The sequence below is a fragment of the Solanum dulcamara genome, chromosome 11 (assembly GCF_947179165.1).
Source record: "Solanum dulcamara chromosome 11, daSolDulc1.2, whole genome shotgun sequence".
NCBI lineage: Eukaryota > Viridiplantae > Streptophyta > Magnoliopsida > Solanales > Solanaceae > Solanum > Solanum dulcamara.
The window spans coordinates 23783142-23800042 of NC_077247.1; the positions used below are offsets into that span (position 1 = coordinate 23783142).

Consider the following 16901-nt stretch of genomic DNA (forward strand, 5'->3'; position numbering starts at 1 on the left):
GATGAAGAATTGGTATTGATGGATATGATGACGACGGCAGAAAGAGAGGGGATGACAACAGCAGAATAGTAGGGTCGAAAGGGGGAATGGAGAAGGGTGGGATGAAAAAGATAGGCTTTTTATGTAAATAATAAAATTTAAAGATTTTAGTGTCATTAACACTAATTTAAAAACTTATCAACACTATTTAATAATTAAATTTTTTATCACATTTTCTTAATTTTAAAACTCTTTTGTTACGCTTGATTAAAATTCTCAAACTCAATTCTTTTTCTAGCAAGATTCTTCAACATGCAGGTCCAAAATCAAAACGATTGAGGTCCTACTTGCAACCAACGGTTCCCAAATAATTACTCCTTCCTACTGTACTGCTCATTTCCCCTCCTTACCCGCCCACTGGCACTGGGTGGCGCTTTCATTCTCACTCCTTCCTTTCGCAGAGTGCAGATCCACCTACTCATTCATTCAGCTCTTTCTCTCTCTCTCCATGCATTCGATTCAAAAACGGTAACGCAATTCTTTACGATCAACAGTTCTTGTCTTCAGATCTATACACATTCTCGTATAGATCACACCCACCCACCCACCCACCATACCTTCACAAAAAGATGGATTCAAAGCCTTCCTCATCATCTGGAAGGTACGAAAACAGCAATAAAAAACCATATTTGTCGAAATCAGTATCTGATGCTAATACCCACAACCAAAGCTTAGCATCAATTCTTAACAACCCACACGCTGGAAAATCAGATGGATGGTGGTGGCCATCAAATTCCTCATCCCTTCCCGTCGTTCCTGAATTCACCCCACTAAACCCACTTCCAAAACCCGGATCTGATATAACCAGAACCGATTTTCTCCCTTACATAACATCCTTTTCCGACCCTTTTACCCGTTTTCACGATATCCAAAAGCACAGTAAATTCAGCCTCCTCGACGATCAAAATGGTGAAAATGCCCTTGTCGCATGTCTTCGCGAAGTGCCCGCTTTGTACTTCAAAGAAGATTTTCAGTTAAAGGATGGTGCCACGTTTAAAGCTGCTTGTCCATTTAGGACTACGGCTGAGAATTCGGTTATGCAAGAAAAGTTGTCACAGTATTTGGATGTAGTGGAACTGCACTTAGTGAGGGAGATTTCGTTGCGTTCACGCTCGTTTTTTGAGGCGCAAGGGAAACTGGAGGATCTGAATTCAAAGATAGTTGAAGGGTGTAAGAGGATCAGGGAACTGAAAGAGACAATAAGGCTACTGGATAATAATTTGGTGGGGCCTGCAAGAAAGTTGGAGGAGTTGAATGTAAAGAGGAATGATTTGGTTGCTCTTCAGAACAAGCTGAACCTCCTTATATACGTTAATCAAGCTTTATCAACTCTCAATTTGGTATGTTTGATTCCGGAACTTCTTTAGTTCTATATCTATTTCTTAATTCTGCGAACAATTTGCACTTATGCTTAACTTTGGGTACTCTTATTGGTAATGCCACTAACTGTAATTTAGATAATAGATGAAGTCGGAAAAATTTCATGGAAATTAAGGGAATTACGTGAAAATGATAGTGGATAAACAGTTATTATGATCTTTTTTGATAGAGGAGAGAAGTTGCACTTATGTAGCCCCTCATGCATAACACGGGCCAACAGTTGAAGGTATTGGAGGAAACCCTCTTTTATGACGTTGCTAGAATAGTGTTAGTGAAATGTACTCTCTAGTTGATAGTTTCTTTTATGACGTTGCTAGAATAGTGTTAGTGAAATGTACTCTCTAGTTGATACTCTTTGAAACATTAGATTTATGATAAAACTATGAAAACATTAGGATTCACAATTTCTTCTTAGGTGTAGCTTGAGAATAGGATATAAGATTATGACAATAGAACTCTTAGCTTTCAGAAATCTTGTTTTTTTTTTGTGGCAACTTGAATTTCAATGGTGATTTGGTAGGTTGTGGTAGTTCAATTTAAGGTTAGATAGGAAAGAGTGAGTAGAAAAGCCGTGATAAAAAATGAAAGAGTGAGAAGAGGCCCTAATAAAAAATAATAAAAGTGAGTAGAGGTTTTCCATGGAAGAAAAGTAAGAACAAACTAGTTACAATCAAAAGGTGAGCAAAAAGAAAACTTCATAAAAATACAATCTTGCACTTAGAAAATGACCCTTTGATGCACTAAAGCGAAGTGACGGTCAAATGGAGGAATACATAGAACTTTCTTAGTGTGCTGTCAACATTAACTTCACTAATATTAAAGCTCTTCGTGGAGATGCCAAACATACATGCATATAAGATAATAATTGTTTTGATAATTGGAGAAATTCCATGTTGACTTCTGCCTGTCTCTAGTTGGCTCAAAGTTTGAAATCTCGAGGAGTATGACCTCACCACTCTACCTTCCTCCCAACTTAAATACTAGCATGCAATAGTGATCGAATCCATTAATGTGCCCTAATCCACAAATTACGTGCTGTGTTCTTACTACTGAACCAAAGCCTCAGAACATGTGATGAAGGATTATAATTAGGGGATTAAAAATGTAATTTGTTTCTTGTTTTTGGGTGGGTCTTCCATGGAAGAGAAGTATCGATGAAAAACCCGAGGTTAATCTCTACATGGCTTATACTTCAATTTGGCCAAGTGTAAGATTTCTGCCAACAAGTTTTTGGGAGGAGATAGTGAGATAGAAATTAGCAGATTGTATCTAGATAACTACTATGTTCAAGAATTGGCAAAGCTGGAAGTAATTTCATGGAGGCAAAGGTCCAAATTCTTGTGGATAAAGGTTGGTGATAATAATACAAAGTTCTTTCACAAGATTGCAAACGCTTATATAGGTACAACAAATTGAGAACCCAAAATTTTAGGGAACTGGTGGGAGACTAGGAGGAGATCAAAGGGAAATCATCACTTTTTACAACAATTTGTACATGGAGTATTAGAAGTGGAGGCCAACCTACTACTCAGAATATTCCAGCATATCAGAAGAGGACATCGAGTGCTACACAGACTTTTTTTTTGTGGAAGAGGTTGAGAAAACCATTCGAAATTGTGAAGGAGAAAAGGCTTCGAATCTAGATGGATTTAACATGGCCTTCTATAAGCACTAGTAGCAGTGTAAAGGAGGACATTACGACGACTGTATAATTTTTTTTTATTGCACAAGGAATTTCAAAAGAAGCTTTAATGCTTCTTTCACAACTCTTATTCCCTAATGGGCTGGTGCAGTGGAGATGAAGGATAGGGAGGTTGAAGTTTCTACAAAATTGTATCGAAAATGTTAGCACAAAGATGGTTTCTTTTCCTTATAAAAAGATGTTAATGCAAAGCCTGCTTCTTTTCCTTACAATAGAAATGCTAGCACAAAGACTAAAGAAAGTGATAAATGTCCTCGGCTGCCTCCTTATACATGTAATAACAAACAGCCTTCTGCTTTCTAATATTTTCCGTTGTTAAATCACCCATCTAGTGGCTAGCCAAGTGAAAAAAAACACCTTCTTTTGCACATTTGGTGAGAATTGCCGATAATTACAATGTTACTTTTTAATTTTTTCTTTTTTTTCCTTTTTATCTTAATTTCTTTTTTATTTTATTATTTTAATTTTGAAAATATATTTTCAATTTTACATTATATATCTTTCATTTTTTTTTCATTTTTCAACCTTTACTTCTTGTGATTCCATGTAATATCTTATTTATTTTTCTTTAGTTTCTTCATTTAGCATAATTGTGCTATTGTTCTAGTTTTTGAATTGAAGAATTTCATTGTTGAATGAGGTTATACACTTATGTTTTCTTTTTCTTTTGAATTATATTTACCTAAGTTATGTTGAAATTGAAAATCATATATAAAGGCACATATTTTGTCAAATATTAAGTTAAATACCAACTTAATATCATTTATGAAAGCACATATATGTCAAATATTAATTTTTATGTTAATAATTTAATCTAACTGTGTAAACACTCGTGAAACCAAACATTACACTTGTAATTACACTGTAATTACATTATGATAAACAAACAGGTTGTTGAATCAGAGGTGCTACCGGGCAAACCAAGGATATGCCATCTACTTTATGCTGATGATACTATTATTTTTTGTGAACCTAATGAGGAACAGATAAATTACATCAGACTGCTACTATTGTTTTTTGAAACCACATCAGGTTTGTAGAGAAATTGGATCAAGAGCAGTTTTTTTCCAATGAAGGAGGTACTCAACATCCAAAGTTTGGTAGACATACTTGGCTGTAATGTGGGTCATTTGCCTACAGTTTACTTGGGCATACCACTTGGCTATAAACATAAAGAGAGTGATATGGGATGGCATAATAGAGAAGGCAGAAAAGAGATTAACAAGGTGGAAGATGCAATATTTATCATTTGGAGGAAGACTCACTCTTATAAACTCAGTTTTAGACTCTTTTCCTACTTATATAATGTCTCTATGCCCTATACCTCCGAAGGTTGCGAAGAACCTGTACAAACTCAGAAGGGATTTTCTGTGGCATGGATGTAAGGAGAACAAAGGATACAAGTTGGTGAAATGGGAAGTAACAATGAAAAATAGGTACTTGGGAGGATTAGGTATCAATAATCTGAGGAGACAACGTGATAGCCTCCTGATCAAATGGCTTTGGAGATACATTGAAGAAGACCAGGCTCTATGGAACAACCCATGGTGTAGCAATACTAGTTCTATGAGGGACATTTTAGGGTTTGTTTGGAAAACCCTAACATATCTATTTCTATCTAAACAAACCCTAAAATGTCGGAGAGAATATTTTTGGAAAAATGCGAGAGGAAGTTGTTGGCTTGGAAGAGACAATACTTGTCTATTGGGAGTCGTGTGGTTCTCTTTTTTCTTCCTTTTTTTTGGTTGAGAAGTTAACATATCTATTATCAACAAAATAACTACACCAAAGGTGTACTCACAACAATAATTACAAGTAGTAGTTAAAGAAAACAAAACCTACCACCTAATAACCGCATAAACAACCTAAGGTACTAGAAATGTTTTCTGCCTCTTGGGGAAATTCACGAATACACCAAAAATGGATAAACACCAAACAATTCATTTTCAATTTCTAGAAAGTGTTACTCTTATCTTCATAACATCTCTGGTTTCTCTCCTTCCATATTGACCACCAGATACAAGCTGGGACAATCTTCCATCTCTCTTTGTGTCCTGACAAATTACCAGCTTTGTTCCATAAAGCCATAACTTCTGATGTTCCTTGGCATGGTCCATCTGAGCCCTCTCAACTTTGTCTCAACCTGATGAAGAACTGCCTAACTTGTTCTGTCACTTTACAGTGTAAGAAAAGATGACTATGGTCTCAGCTTCAGATTCACAAAAAAAGATGAAAACCCCTTTTCATCAGTTTGTCTTGTGTTAATACAGCTTGTCTGGCCATTAACCAGAGAAAACATGCCACCTTGTAAGGGATCTCAACTTTCCTGATCATCTTCCAAGGCCAGGAACCAACTTGAGGATTTGTATTGCTGTTGCATCTATAGGCAGATTTGACTGAGAATCTCCCCTACTTGTCCTTCAGCCACACTAAACTGGCTACCTTGGCTGAAAATTCCTTGAACTGTTCAATCATATGTTAGAAGTCTATCAACCTTTCCACTTCCCAGTCATTGAACTTTTCAGTCTCCTAAAGCTGAGATTCCATCCTTGATTATCCCTGACTTCCAGTATTATTGCTCTCTGTTGTTGATTCAGAAGGTATATTTCAGGGAATACAATCTTCAAAGGTTGATGAACAATCCACACATCATTCGAAAGGCGATGAAAAAAGGAGCAAACATATATCTTATTTGTGCGATGCTTTGGCAACTAGATTATTTTAGGAACTTTTGGACCTTTGTAGAAAAGAGCTGATGTATTGTATATCAAACATGGAATAGTATTTTATTTCCTGAGATAGTTCCTAAGTAGCTGCCAAAAGTTTTTTTTCCCTCTTTTCACTTTTTGGTTAGTGTGAACGAGCGTTTGCAAAGAAAGGAAAGAACGTGTAAAGGAAAGGTGAATGCACAGAGCATTGAATTTAGGTACAACTTAGCAGAAGAATGAGAACCATGGTTCTGAGAAAGGAAGCAGGATGTTCACTGGGATATGGAGACATTCAGGTATTGAGAAGTTTCTATTGTATTCAAAGTGGAAACAACCGATTGCTATGTTTGTTCCTTGAGCGGTTAACTGAGGAGGTTCTGTTGGCCAACTAAACGTCTGTGTGTTGGGTCTTGAATAAAATGTAAAAAGAACTCAGGAGACCTGGATGAAGAGGGAAATGTTGGAACAGGGGCATCATTTTATCTCTCATCAGCCTGAAACATATATGTCATGAATTCTCTAGATCGGGCCAGAAGGAAGGGCGTATGGGAACCAGACGTGCCTCAACGCGCCACAACCACTACTTTGACTCTTTATATCAATTATGTGAAGAAGAGGGTTTTCTTAAGCCAAGTGAAAATTCACTATGGGTATTCCATTTGGATGGTGTAGTGCGAGGTTGAAGATCTTATCTCCATCTCGCTCCTCATATCATTCAAAATTCTAAGATATTTTCCCTTATTTTTTCATGCTTGCATGGACAAGCAGTGGTCATTTTTTACCAGGTCACTGTGTGACAGCCATTTGAATTTTAGGCTTTTAGCTTAAGTAATTTTAATGATTTTTGGCATGAGAAATTTGGGATGCTACTCCATTCGTCTATTGACATCATAACACAGGAGTGATTACTACTACTTATTCTTCTATTTTGATTTTCATGTTTTGATTGGTGGTGGAATGGAGAAGTCCAGGAAAAGGTAGAAGCAAAGAAGCAGGCATATGTAAAGTTGGTATATAGCAAGGATGATGAAGAGAAGCGAACGAACAGGAAAAAGTATAAGTTAGCGAATAAGGAGGCGAAGATGGCAGTTTCGACGGCCAAAATGGCAGCCTTTGAACGCCTTTATGCAGAACTAGAGGAAAAAGGCGGAGATAAGAAGCTATTTAAGCTTGCCAAGGCGAGAGAGAGGAAGTCACGCGACTTGGATCAAGTGAAGTACATCAAGGACGAGGATGGTCAAGTACTGGTACAGGAATCCCGCATTAGACAGAGATGGCAGTCATACTTTCACGAACTCTTGAACGAAGGAGGGGACAGAGACTTTGTGTTGGGAGACTTGGAGCACTTGGATAGGCGTCGCGACTTTGGGTATTGTAGGAGAATAAAGGTTGAGGAGGTTATGGGAGCTGTTCGTAGGATAAGCAGGGGAAAAGCGACCGGACCTGACGAGATCCCTGGGGAATTTTGGAAGAATGCAGGTAGGGTAGGATTGGAGTGGCTGACTGCGCTGTTTAATGTCATTTTCAAGACATCGAAGATGCCTGAAGAATGGAGGTGGAGTACAATCATTCCCGTGTACAAGAACAAGTGAGACATTCAAAGCTGCAACAACTATAGAGGTATCAAGCTGCTAAGTCACACTATGAAAGTGTGGGAAAGGGTGATAGAAATGAGAGTGAGGAGTAGTGTGTCTATTTCAGAGAACCAGTTTGGATTTATGCCGGGGCGCTCGACTACAGAAGCCATTCATATCTTAAGGAGATTGGTAGAGCAGTATAGGGAGCGGAAAAGGGACTTACACATGATATTTATTGACCTAGAAAAGGCCTATGACAAAGTTCCAAGGGAGGTCCTATGGAGATGCTTGGAGGCGAAATGTTTACCTGTGGCATACATTAGAGCGATTAAAGACATGTATGATGGAGCTAAGACCAGGGTAAGGACGGTAGGGGGGGACTCAGAGCACTTTGCTGTTACGATGGGGTTGCACCAGGGATCGACTCTTAGCCCGTTTCTATTCGCCCTGGTGATGGATCAATTGACTAGACAAATACAAGGTGAGGTGCCTTGGTGTATGTTGTTCGCAGATGACATAGTCCTGATTGACGAGACTCACAACGGAGTTAACGACAAGCTGGAGGGCTGGAGACAGACGTTGGAGTCTAAAGGATTTAAATTGAGTAGGACCAAGACAGAATACTTGGAGTGCAGTTTCAGTGGCCTGCCGCGTGAGGCTGACGGGGAAGTGAGGCTTGGTACCCAGGCCATTCAAAAGAAAAGAAGCTTCAAATACCTTGGGTCTATTATACAGGAAGATGGGGATATCGACGACGATGTTTCACACCGCATCAGTGCAGGGTGGATGAAATGGAGGCTCGCCTCCGGAGTGCTGTGTGACAAGAAAGTGCCACCAAAACTCAAAGGCAAGTTCTACAAAGTGGTGGTTAGACCGACCCTATTGTACGGGGTGGAGTGTTGGCCAATCAAGAAACTTCATGTCCAGAAGATGAGAGTCGCGGAAATGCGAATGCTGCGGTGGATGTGTGGGCACACTAGGATGGATAGAATTAGGAATGAAGATATCCGAGACAAGGTAGGAGTGGCATCGGTGGAGGACAAGATGCGGGAAGCGAGACTGAGATGGTTTGGGCATGTCAAGAGGAGAGACACAGATGCTCCAGTGCGGAGGTGCGAGAGGTTGGCTATGGACGGTTTCAGGAGGGGCAAAGGGAGGCCGAAGAAATATTGGGAAGAGGTCATTAGACATGATATGGCACAGTTGCAGCTCTCCGAGGACATGACCTTAGATAGGAGGCTATGGAGGACTCAGACTAAGATAGTGGGCTAGGTGGCCGATCGGTTCTCCATAGTAGTCGTAGTCGCGCTCATTTGTCTTAACATAGGATTTTGCATGGGATTACTGCTTATATTAGTTGGCCCAGTCTACTTTGGGTATCCTATTTTATCTATAGTAGTTAATGCCCCTTTATCCCCGATCTTTCCTACCCTGACTTTATCGCTTTATCGCTCTCATTATTTATATCTTTATATTGTCTGTTATATGCCTGGCTTTACTGACCTATGTCTTGTTTTTCCTTGTTTCTCCTCCCTTGTTCTTCTCTCTTAAGCCGAGGGTCTTTCGGAAACAGCCGCCCTACCTTTTAAGGTGGGGGTTAGGTCTGCGTACACTCTACCCTCCCCAGACCCCACATGGTGGGATCACACTGGGTTCGTTGTTGTTGTTGTTGGTGTGTGAGTTGCCTTTTTAATACAGTTTTTATAATCCTTGTAAGAAGAACAAGGACAGATTGTACTGGATATGTAATTATGGAATTTCAGCACAACCTTTGTGTTGATGATATCACTGTTACCTTTCTCAGTATCAAGCCGAGTTAGTTCTTCATCTGTGTTCCGACTTATCCTTAATCTAATTAAAAACAATATTTTCAACTTCATGATATTTGTCTAACAGCTATTTTATACAGCTAGTTGCATCTGCAGATTGTGCTGGAGCTTTAGATGTTACAGATGACTTGCAACATTTATTGGTATGTTAAAACTCATTTATTTCGTGTTCAATTCCATTCTTAGCCTTTTCTATATTTTGACTATCTCACTGTAGATTCTTCTTGGATTTCGTTGAGGTTGCACCTTTTCTCTCTCACAGTCTCTTTCTATCCTTTCGAAGCAGCAATACATCAAACTTCAGAATTACGTTTGGTTATCATGCTTTGAGCTTTATTGTTGGCTTAAAATGCTAAATTACATAAAAAAATTAGAGAAAATTACAGCCCAATACCTTTGGGCCACATCTAGTTTACAAAATATGTTCACAATGTATAGGTAGTGTATACTTTATACTAATATACCTATAATATACATATAATATAAATCCATATACACACATTATACAACCGAGTGTGTATGTAGTGTATACTTTGGCCATGTTTAGTAAACTAGATGGTCTAATGGTATATACTGGTAACTATCCCTAAAATTTATCTATGGATTTTGAACATTGCAAATGCTTATGATGGAAGATGTTCTAACTGTCAAATGATTCACTTCTTGATAGGATGGAGATGAATTGGCAGGTCTACATTGCTTTCGACACCTTCGTGATGATTTAGCTGCTTCAATCGATTCTATCAACAGGTTAGTCTATTCAAGTTAGATTTTTAATCAGTTTCTTGGATTTGCTGACTTCATTTTACTATGGTTTTGCAATTTTTCTAAGCAAAGTTACATCTGTAGTTGTAAAATTTAGTGCATTTATCTCTTGATAAGTTCTTATTGAGGTGCTTGTGAAGATAGGACTCAATAGTTAATCCAACAAACAAACTAAGTTCAGGACATAGCCATCCTTTGCATAATTAATTTGCCCATCTATTTCTACTCAGAATTGAAAGTTGTCCCTACTGCTTCTTTATTTCTTATTTTCCCAGGCACTTCTTTCGGCCAACAGATCTATTGTGCTAGTTTTCCCTTTAAGCACCTTATGACATACTTTTCCGTGTAAAAAGGTACAATCAGCATACTTTAGTATTGTTACTTACCAGATTCAATCTTGTAGCATTCTTTCAGCAGAATTTTTGCGTATAACCATACAAGAAACTGGCAACATGGATGCGGCAATTACATCAAAATTTAAAGCACGGGCGACCGTTGCAATTAATGGAGAAGGCCATGAAGTAAGCACTAACTTGCATATTTTGTTTTCTGAGGTGGTTGCTGCAGATTATTTTCATTTTGTTTGTTAGACTGGAAAACTTGTCTCACTTTCATAAAAGATACAGTAACCAGTAGTTTGCATAAAGAACAGGTTTTTAGTCTTGATGAAACTCTAGCCAGAAGATGAAGGAATCCTACACAGCGACTGTTCAAAACTTGCTTCATGCTTGAGTAGTTTATATATCTTCTGTTTTTCAATAATCCAAATAAGTGGGGGTAGAGGGGGCGGAGGGTTTACACATGTCCTCTTTATATCATCCTGAATTTCAAAATATCTGTCGATGAGAGAGTTGTGGTATTAATGCCTACTGTAGCAATGCACTCTACGGCTGAAGGCTGCGCCTTAGGCAACTTGCAACAGGTCAAACTAAATTGATGTTGAAGTATTGCAGGTTAAATTGGATGAAGAAGAAACCTCAAATTTTCGTGACCGGCTTCTTCCATTTGTTATTGGATTACTTAGAACTGTGAGTTTTCTCTATGGCTGTGAGTTTTCTCTATGGTTAATCTGTGGCATCATTGCTTATATGAGTTGTTGAAGTTTTGGGTTGATCACAATTTCCTTGAGGTGGTGACTATTCAATGTCATATCATGTACTGGTGACTAGGTCATAGTTCAGTCTCTTCCAACGACTCACACACGCCACTTCACTTTATACCCTCTCTTAGAATCTGGGGTAATTTTGATGAAGCAAAAATGTTTGCATAAATCTGGATCAGATCATATTGAGAAGTGTTAAATTGTTACTCTAGCATGTTAGGTGAAGTATCGGGGTATGTAGGTCATAAGGTAAAAGGTAGGAATTGGATGTGAAGGAGCTCTGAACATAGAGAATAACATAAGAGGATATTAGAAACGGTAAAAGCTTCTGGATAGATGGAGATTAAAGTTGGAATCTGCCAAACTTTTCATCTTTTGTTGTTAAAACACATGGGGTCGTTCGGTAGCTGGTTTAAGCTACACCTAAGTTATTCATGTATTATTTTTATACCATGTTTGGTTTGCATATAGGATAAAAGTTATTCATGTATCAATTTTATACAATGTTGGTTGTTAGGTTTCCAAATGTTGTATAAAAGTTATTCATGTATTAATTTTATACGGTGTTTGGTTGCGTTTTTTGTAATCCTACATAATTAATACTTACATAACTTATTCTATGTATAATTTATGCGGGAAAGAAGGTGAAATAAGTTAATGTGGGTATAAGTTATACATGTATTAAAATGGTAAATTACACATTCACCCCTATCATTTTACTTTTAAATGTATATTAATTTATAATGTAAAAAAGGCACTACTGGTTTTTTTCTTTGGTTTTTTTTGTCTTGTTAATTGCTTAATTACTTTTGGTTTCTCTGCTTAATTTCTTGTTAGTTATTTGCTAACTTATATCTTTTGTAATTCTGCATCCTCTTGATGCCATCAATGAAATTTCTTCATCAAAAAATAAATAAATTATGGATCTATTATCATAAATGTTTTTTGAGAATTTGGAGTTACACAGAGAATTTTTTGTACGAACATTTTATGTTTGAATTTTATAAATTCCAGGCAAAACTCCCTGCTGTGTTGAGAATATATCGTGACACTCTTACAGCTGACATGAAAACTGCCATTAAAACAGCAGTTGAAGAGCTGCTTCGTGTTCTTGTTGCCCAACCTTCAGATTCAGATTTTGTTGCAGGAGAGCGAGTAGTTGATACAGATGGTGGGTTAACAATTTAATATATCACAGTTACTTGACTTTGACTTGAAGAGCTTTGATAGAAAAGTAAATTTTCAACTATGTTACGCGGATCTTCCAAAGATGCATCCCCACCCTGTAAGATCCTCCAGAAATGCACTTTTTGTGAAAGATCCGACACAGTGTAGTGTCAATTTTGGAGGATTCGAGCAGCATAGATTTTCAATAGGCAAAAGGGTTTATTTCCTTTTTCTTTTAATTAGACTTCTAATTAGAAACCAAAGGGTGCTCCAGGAGGCTGATTCATTTTGGTCTGCACAGAGAGGGGGGAAGGGAGGATTGATGCTTTGGTTTCTGATTTCATGTATCTTCTGACTTAGGTGGGAGCTCATCTCTTGCCAGTAGATTGAGAAGCCTGGCACCAGAAAGTTTTGTTCAACTTTTGAAGGCTATTTTTATGATAGTGCAGGTAATGTGTACTTGCCATACCTTTCTCTGTTTATTTTGATTTGTGCTTCAACCAGGTGATGTTGCTTTTCTTTTTACACTTTTTGATGTACAAAGGAACTCCTTTAGTTACTGTGGAACAAACCCAGCAATCAAACATATAAAGTTCATTTTCATGCAATATATATTCCTAAAAGGATTCTATTGCAATGTTAATAAGATCCCAAGATCCATAGGATGAATGCTTGACATGTTAACTTGTTCTAACTGGTGATAAGTACCTGAGATCCTTCATCTGGTTCAGACTCTTAACAATTAGTTGATTTGGTGTCTGATGGCTGCCTATATTGATTTTTGTAGATAAGTTGAACTATATGAGATATCATCTCTGCTTTATAGGTAAACTGCATCTCTTATTGCGTCTAGTCTTGATCATGATGTTTTAAAGTTGTTACAATTTAACTTTTTTCCGAGTTTTTTTTCTTACAACTTCATTTCTTGGGGCATGAATATGATCCCATTTAAGGTGCGTAGTTATCTTGAAAATGTCATTTATAAGTAGAAGTCATTTCGACTATGACTCACTTCATCATAGTCCAACTAACTATTCTTTACTCTTTTTGTCAGCTACCACTATCACCTCACCCCTCACCCCTCACTACCTCTTCACTACCATCATAGCTGCCAAAATTTACTATAGCTTGAATTTGAACTAAAGACCTAAATGATTAAGATAGTTGTTCCTGTAAAACATTTCATTTCAAAGATATTTTCTCTTAAAACTGTTGTACGCCCAACCTAAGGACCCTAACTTTGCAGGGGATTCTTTGGTTGGTGTTTAAGAATGGGTAATTTTACCCTTACACCCAAACTAGATTGCTTTTACCAATCTAGTTTTTGCCATTTTTTCTTTCTTTCTTTAATTTAATTTTGGTATGATGTAACTTGATATTTTTCTTTTAGTGAATGCAGGCGCACTTAGTCCAGGCTTCTGAAGTTAAAAAAACAATTGAGTGGATTATCTGCCATCTTGATGATCATTATGCTGCGGACTCAGTAGCTGCTGCAATAGCACTTGGGGCAGCAGCTGCAGAAACTGCTAGTGAAGGTGACGGTCAAACCTTTTCACAATTTTCTCCCTCAAGCAACTTTTCCAGGGTTTTCTCAATCCAGGAGAAGAGAAATGATGCAACAACCATGTCAAATTTATCGAGAAACTTCAGGTTTATGTACATTCATTTTCTGTTATTCTTAGATGTTTGTGCTATTATGTTTTTATTTTTGGAACCTGTATTGAGGGAAAACCAACTTATTGACATGGTTCCAGGTGGTGTGGTGTTGGGACTAAAGATTGATCTCAGAAAATTTGAAAATAATCCAAGTTGGTGAGATGATGAACATTGAGATCTTAGCACAAGTGTTAAACTGTAGGGTGAGAGCACTTTCTACTACTCATCTTGGTCAACCACTAGGAGCATCTAAAGGAACAACTTGGAACCCTGTTGTTGAGAGGGTTGAAAAGAGACATACACTATGTAAACTTTCGAGCATCTACATACTTTGTCTTTGATGCATGCTTCAGTTAGTGTTACAAAGAAGTTGGAAAATTCTTAGAGGGACTTTCTATGGGATTCTCAAGTAGGGAGAAAAAGTTTCACCTGGTAAATTTGGAGACTGTCAGTCTGTCACGACACTTAAGTGTTGGAGTGGACTTGGGATGAAAGATTTAAAAGTTTTCAACAAGGCGCTGTTGGAAAAGTGGTTATGAAGATTTGGGATAGAGGAGAGCGCTCTATGGAGGGAGTGATAACAGAGAAATATGGGGTTTTAGAAGCAGGATGGAGAGCTAAAAATATCACTCTTCATTGTGAACGTGGGCTTTAGAGGGAAATCTTAAAGGGTCGGGAGGAGTTTTACAGGAATACATCTTTAGTGTAGGAGATGGGAGTGGGTAAGTATTTGGAGACACAGGTGGTGCAGGAACAATTCTTTGAGTATTACTTTTCCTAATATGTTGAGGATTTCATGCCAAAAGGAGATGTCAGTACAATGATATACGGAAGCTTCAAGGTGGAGACTGAGAGATAACAGATTTTCAATGATTGAATGAGTTGCTTAGGAAACAAAGTATCACACTGGATAGCCATGATGTATGAAAATGGGGATGGGGAACTGTTAAGTCCTTTTATGTGAATCTTTTGGATAGGGAGGGTTTATTTTCATACCTCTAAGTGTGGATCCCTAAGGTACAAAGGAAGGTGTGGTTTATCTCTTGGTTAGCTGCAAGAGGGGTAATATTGATGGTGGATAATTTGAGGAATAGGAGGACACGAATCATCTCCTTCTACATTGCCGGAGGGCATCTGGTTTGTGGCGGGAAATACTGTGTTGGTTTGGTGTTCAATGGGTTATGCCAGGTACAGTCAAAGAAGTCTTGTTTGGCTGGACTTTTAGAGGAAGGAAGAGAACGACACAGAATGTGGGATGTTTCTCCACTAGCACTTATGTGGATCGTGTCAACCTAGGTCAAACTCATCCATTAGTGTTGTTTGATTACTTGGCGAGCTGAGCTAGTACACAGTATGCTTGAACTTGGTTCATCTTTAGTATAACCCTGCTAGTAATTTGACTACTTTAGAAGCATGCTTTTTTTTTTGTTAGCAAAGTCTGCTTGTCACACTAAAATGGGCTAACTATTTTATTCTGTGCTTTAAATTGGTGTCTTATTTTCGAAGACAACTTAAATTGCACAGATAGATTTGCCAGATACTTATACATCTATCTATTTCTTTGATAGAGCTGATATATTGAGAGAGAATACAGAAGCTGTATTTGCAGCTTGTGATGCTGCACATGGAAGATGGGCAAAGATCCTTGGAGTCCGTGCTCCTATTCACTCTAAGTTGAGGTTGCAGGAGTTCCTAAACATATATAACATCACTCAGGAATTTATTACTGCCACTGAGAAAGTAAAGCTTTATCTTTCTATGAAGTATATCCTTATCAAATTCTAATTTGTGTTTCTATGCTTATAATTCTCTGTTATTCAAATATAAGCAGATTGGTGGAAGGCTGGGGTATAGTATCCGTGGAACCATACAATCACAGGCCAAGGCCTTTATTGATTTCCAACATGAATCTCGAGTTTGCTCCTTTTCCAGCTGAATTTATGTGGTTCCACTGTCTCTTGCCTGGATTATTAAATGTTTTTGTTGGTTAATTCAGATGGCAAAATTGAAGGCTATACTTGACCAGGAAAATTGGGCTGAGATTGATTTCCCCGACGAGTTCCAGACTATCGTCACATCACTATTTTCTTCCAAGTCAGGGACCAGTGGACATGCTGATGATGATTCTGCTGACACTGCAACAAGCAAGACTGAAGTGGTTCGAAAAAGCAGTGATCCTTCAATGGTGGATGCTGGAGTCCCAAATCTATCACATAATACAGAGCAGACTGATGCTACTTCAACACATCCAGATAATACAGCACAGGTTAGTCTTTCACAATTGAGCTGATAAACTAAGGGCAGCAGTGCTGATTTGAGACTATTTTAATTCAGAGTAATGACACGAAATCAAGAGAACGCGGAAGATCATCTCCCAGAATGCTTTCCTTTGGGGGTGTTGCGTATCACATGGTAAACTGGTCAGTGATTCTTTCTTATTCTGACAAATTCATCTGTTATTTTGAGTTAATTTGCAGCTTTTTTTCCAGTTTTCTTTGTCATTATTTCTCTCTCAAACGTTTCTCTTCTTGGCCCTCTTGTTCTTAAATACTTAATGCTGCCCGGTACTTAATATTTACTCCTTTCCTTTATTGCTACTGTTTCCTGGTCATTTAGCATGTTTGTCATTTTTCTTCTCAAGGCTGGAACCTGCAAAAATAACATCATACTGTTGCTTTTCAGTGGCTTGATTTTGGTGAAGATGTTATCAGAATATATTGACATAAATAATAGTTTAACTGGCCTATCATCAGAAATAGTTCACCGGGTTGTTGACATGTTGAAGTTTTTCAATACGAGAACTTGTCAACTTGTACTTGGAGCTGGAGCCATGCAGGTATACTCTTGCTCTCTAAATCAATGATGTGTACCTTATGGATCATTCCTTGGATATATCAAACAATTTGGATGCGCTCCACAAGCCCATTATTCCTTCTACTCCCTATCCTATTCATCAATTATGTTGCCTTATAGAAT

The 16901-nt window shown here is 37.9% G+C and overlaps 1 protein-coding gene across 8 annotated transcripts in view; it reads left to right on the plus strand.

Annotated features, from left to right (window-relative positions):
• The first annotated feature begins 320 nt into the window (after positions 1-320).
• The window catches only part of LOC129872209 (vacuolar protein sorting-associated protein 54, chloroplastic-like), a 30644-nt gene continuing 14063 nt past the window's right edge, over positions 321-16901 (plus strand). For 5 of the 8 annotated variants that reach the window (XM_055947105.1, XM_055947107.1, XM_055947109.1 and 2 more), the window contains exons 1-13: positions 321-1379; positions 9316-9378; positions 9906-9985; positions 10404-10521; positions 10954-11028; positions 12117-12273; positions 12630-12718; positions 13669-13919; positions 15494-15665; positions 15757-15840; positions 15922-16191; positions 16260-16345; positions 16608-16761. In XM_055947105.1, coding sequence (XP_055803080.1) covers positions 609-1379; positions 9316-9378; positions 9906-9985; positions 10404-10521; positions 10954-11028; positions 12117-12273; positions 12630-12718; positions 13669-13919; positions 15494-15665; positions 15757-15840; positions 15922-16191; positions 16260-16345; positions 16608-16761 — 2370 coding nt within the window. In that variant the 5' untranslated portion in view covers positions 321-608. The remainder of the gene's footprint in view (positions 1380-9315; positions 9379-9905; positions 9986-10403; positions 10522-10953; positions 11029-12116; positions 12274-12629; positions 12719-13668; positions 13920-15493; positions 15666-15756; positions 15841-15921; positions 16192-16259; positions 16346-16607; positions 16762-16901) is intronic. The other 3 variants (XM_055947103.1, XM_055947106.1, XM_055947104.1) reach the window with 2 other exon arrangements.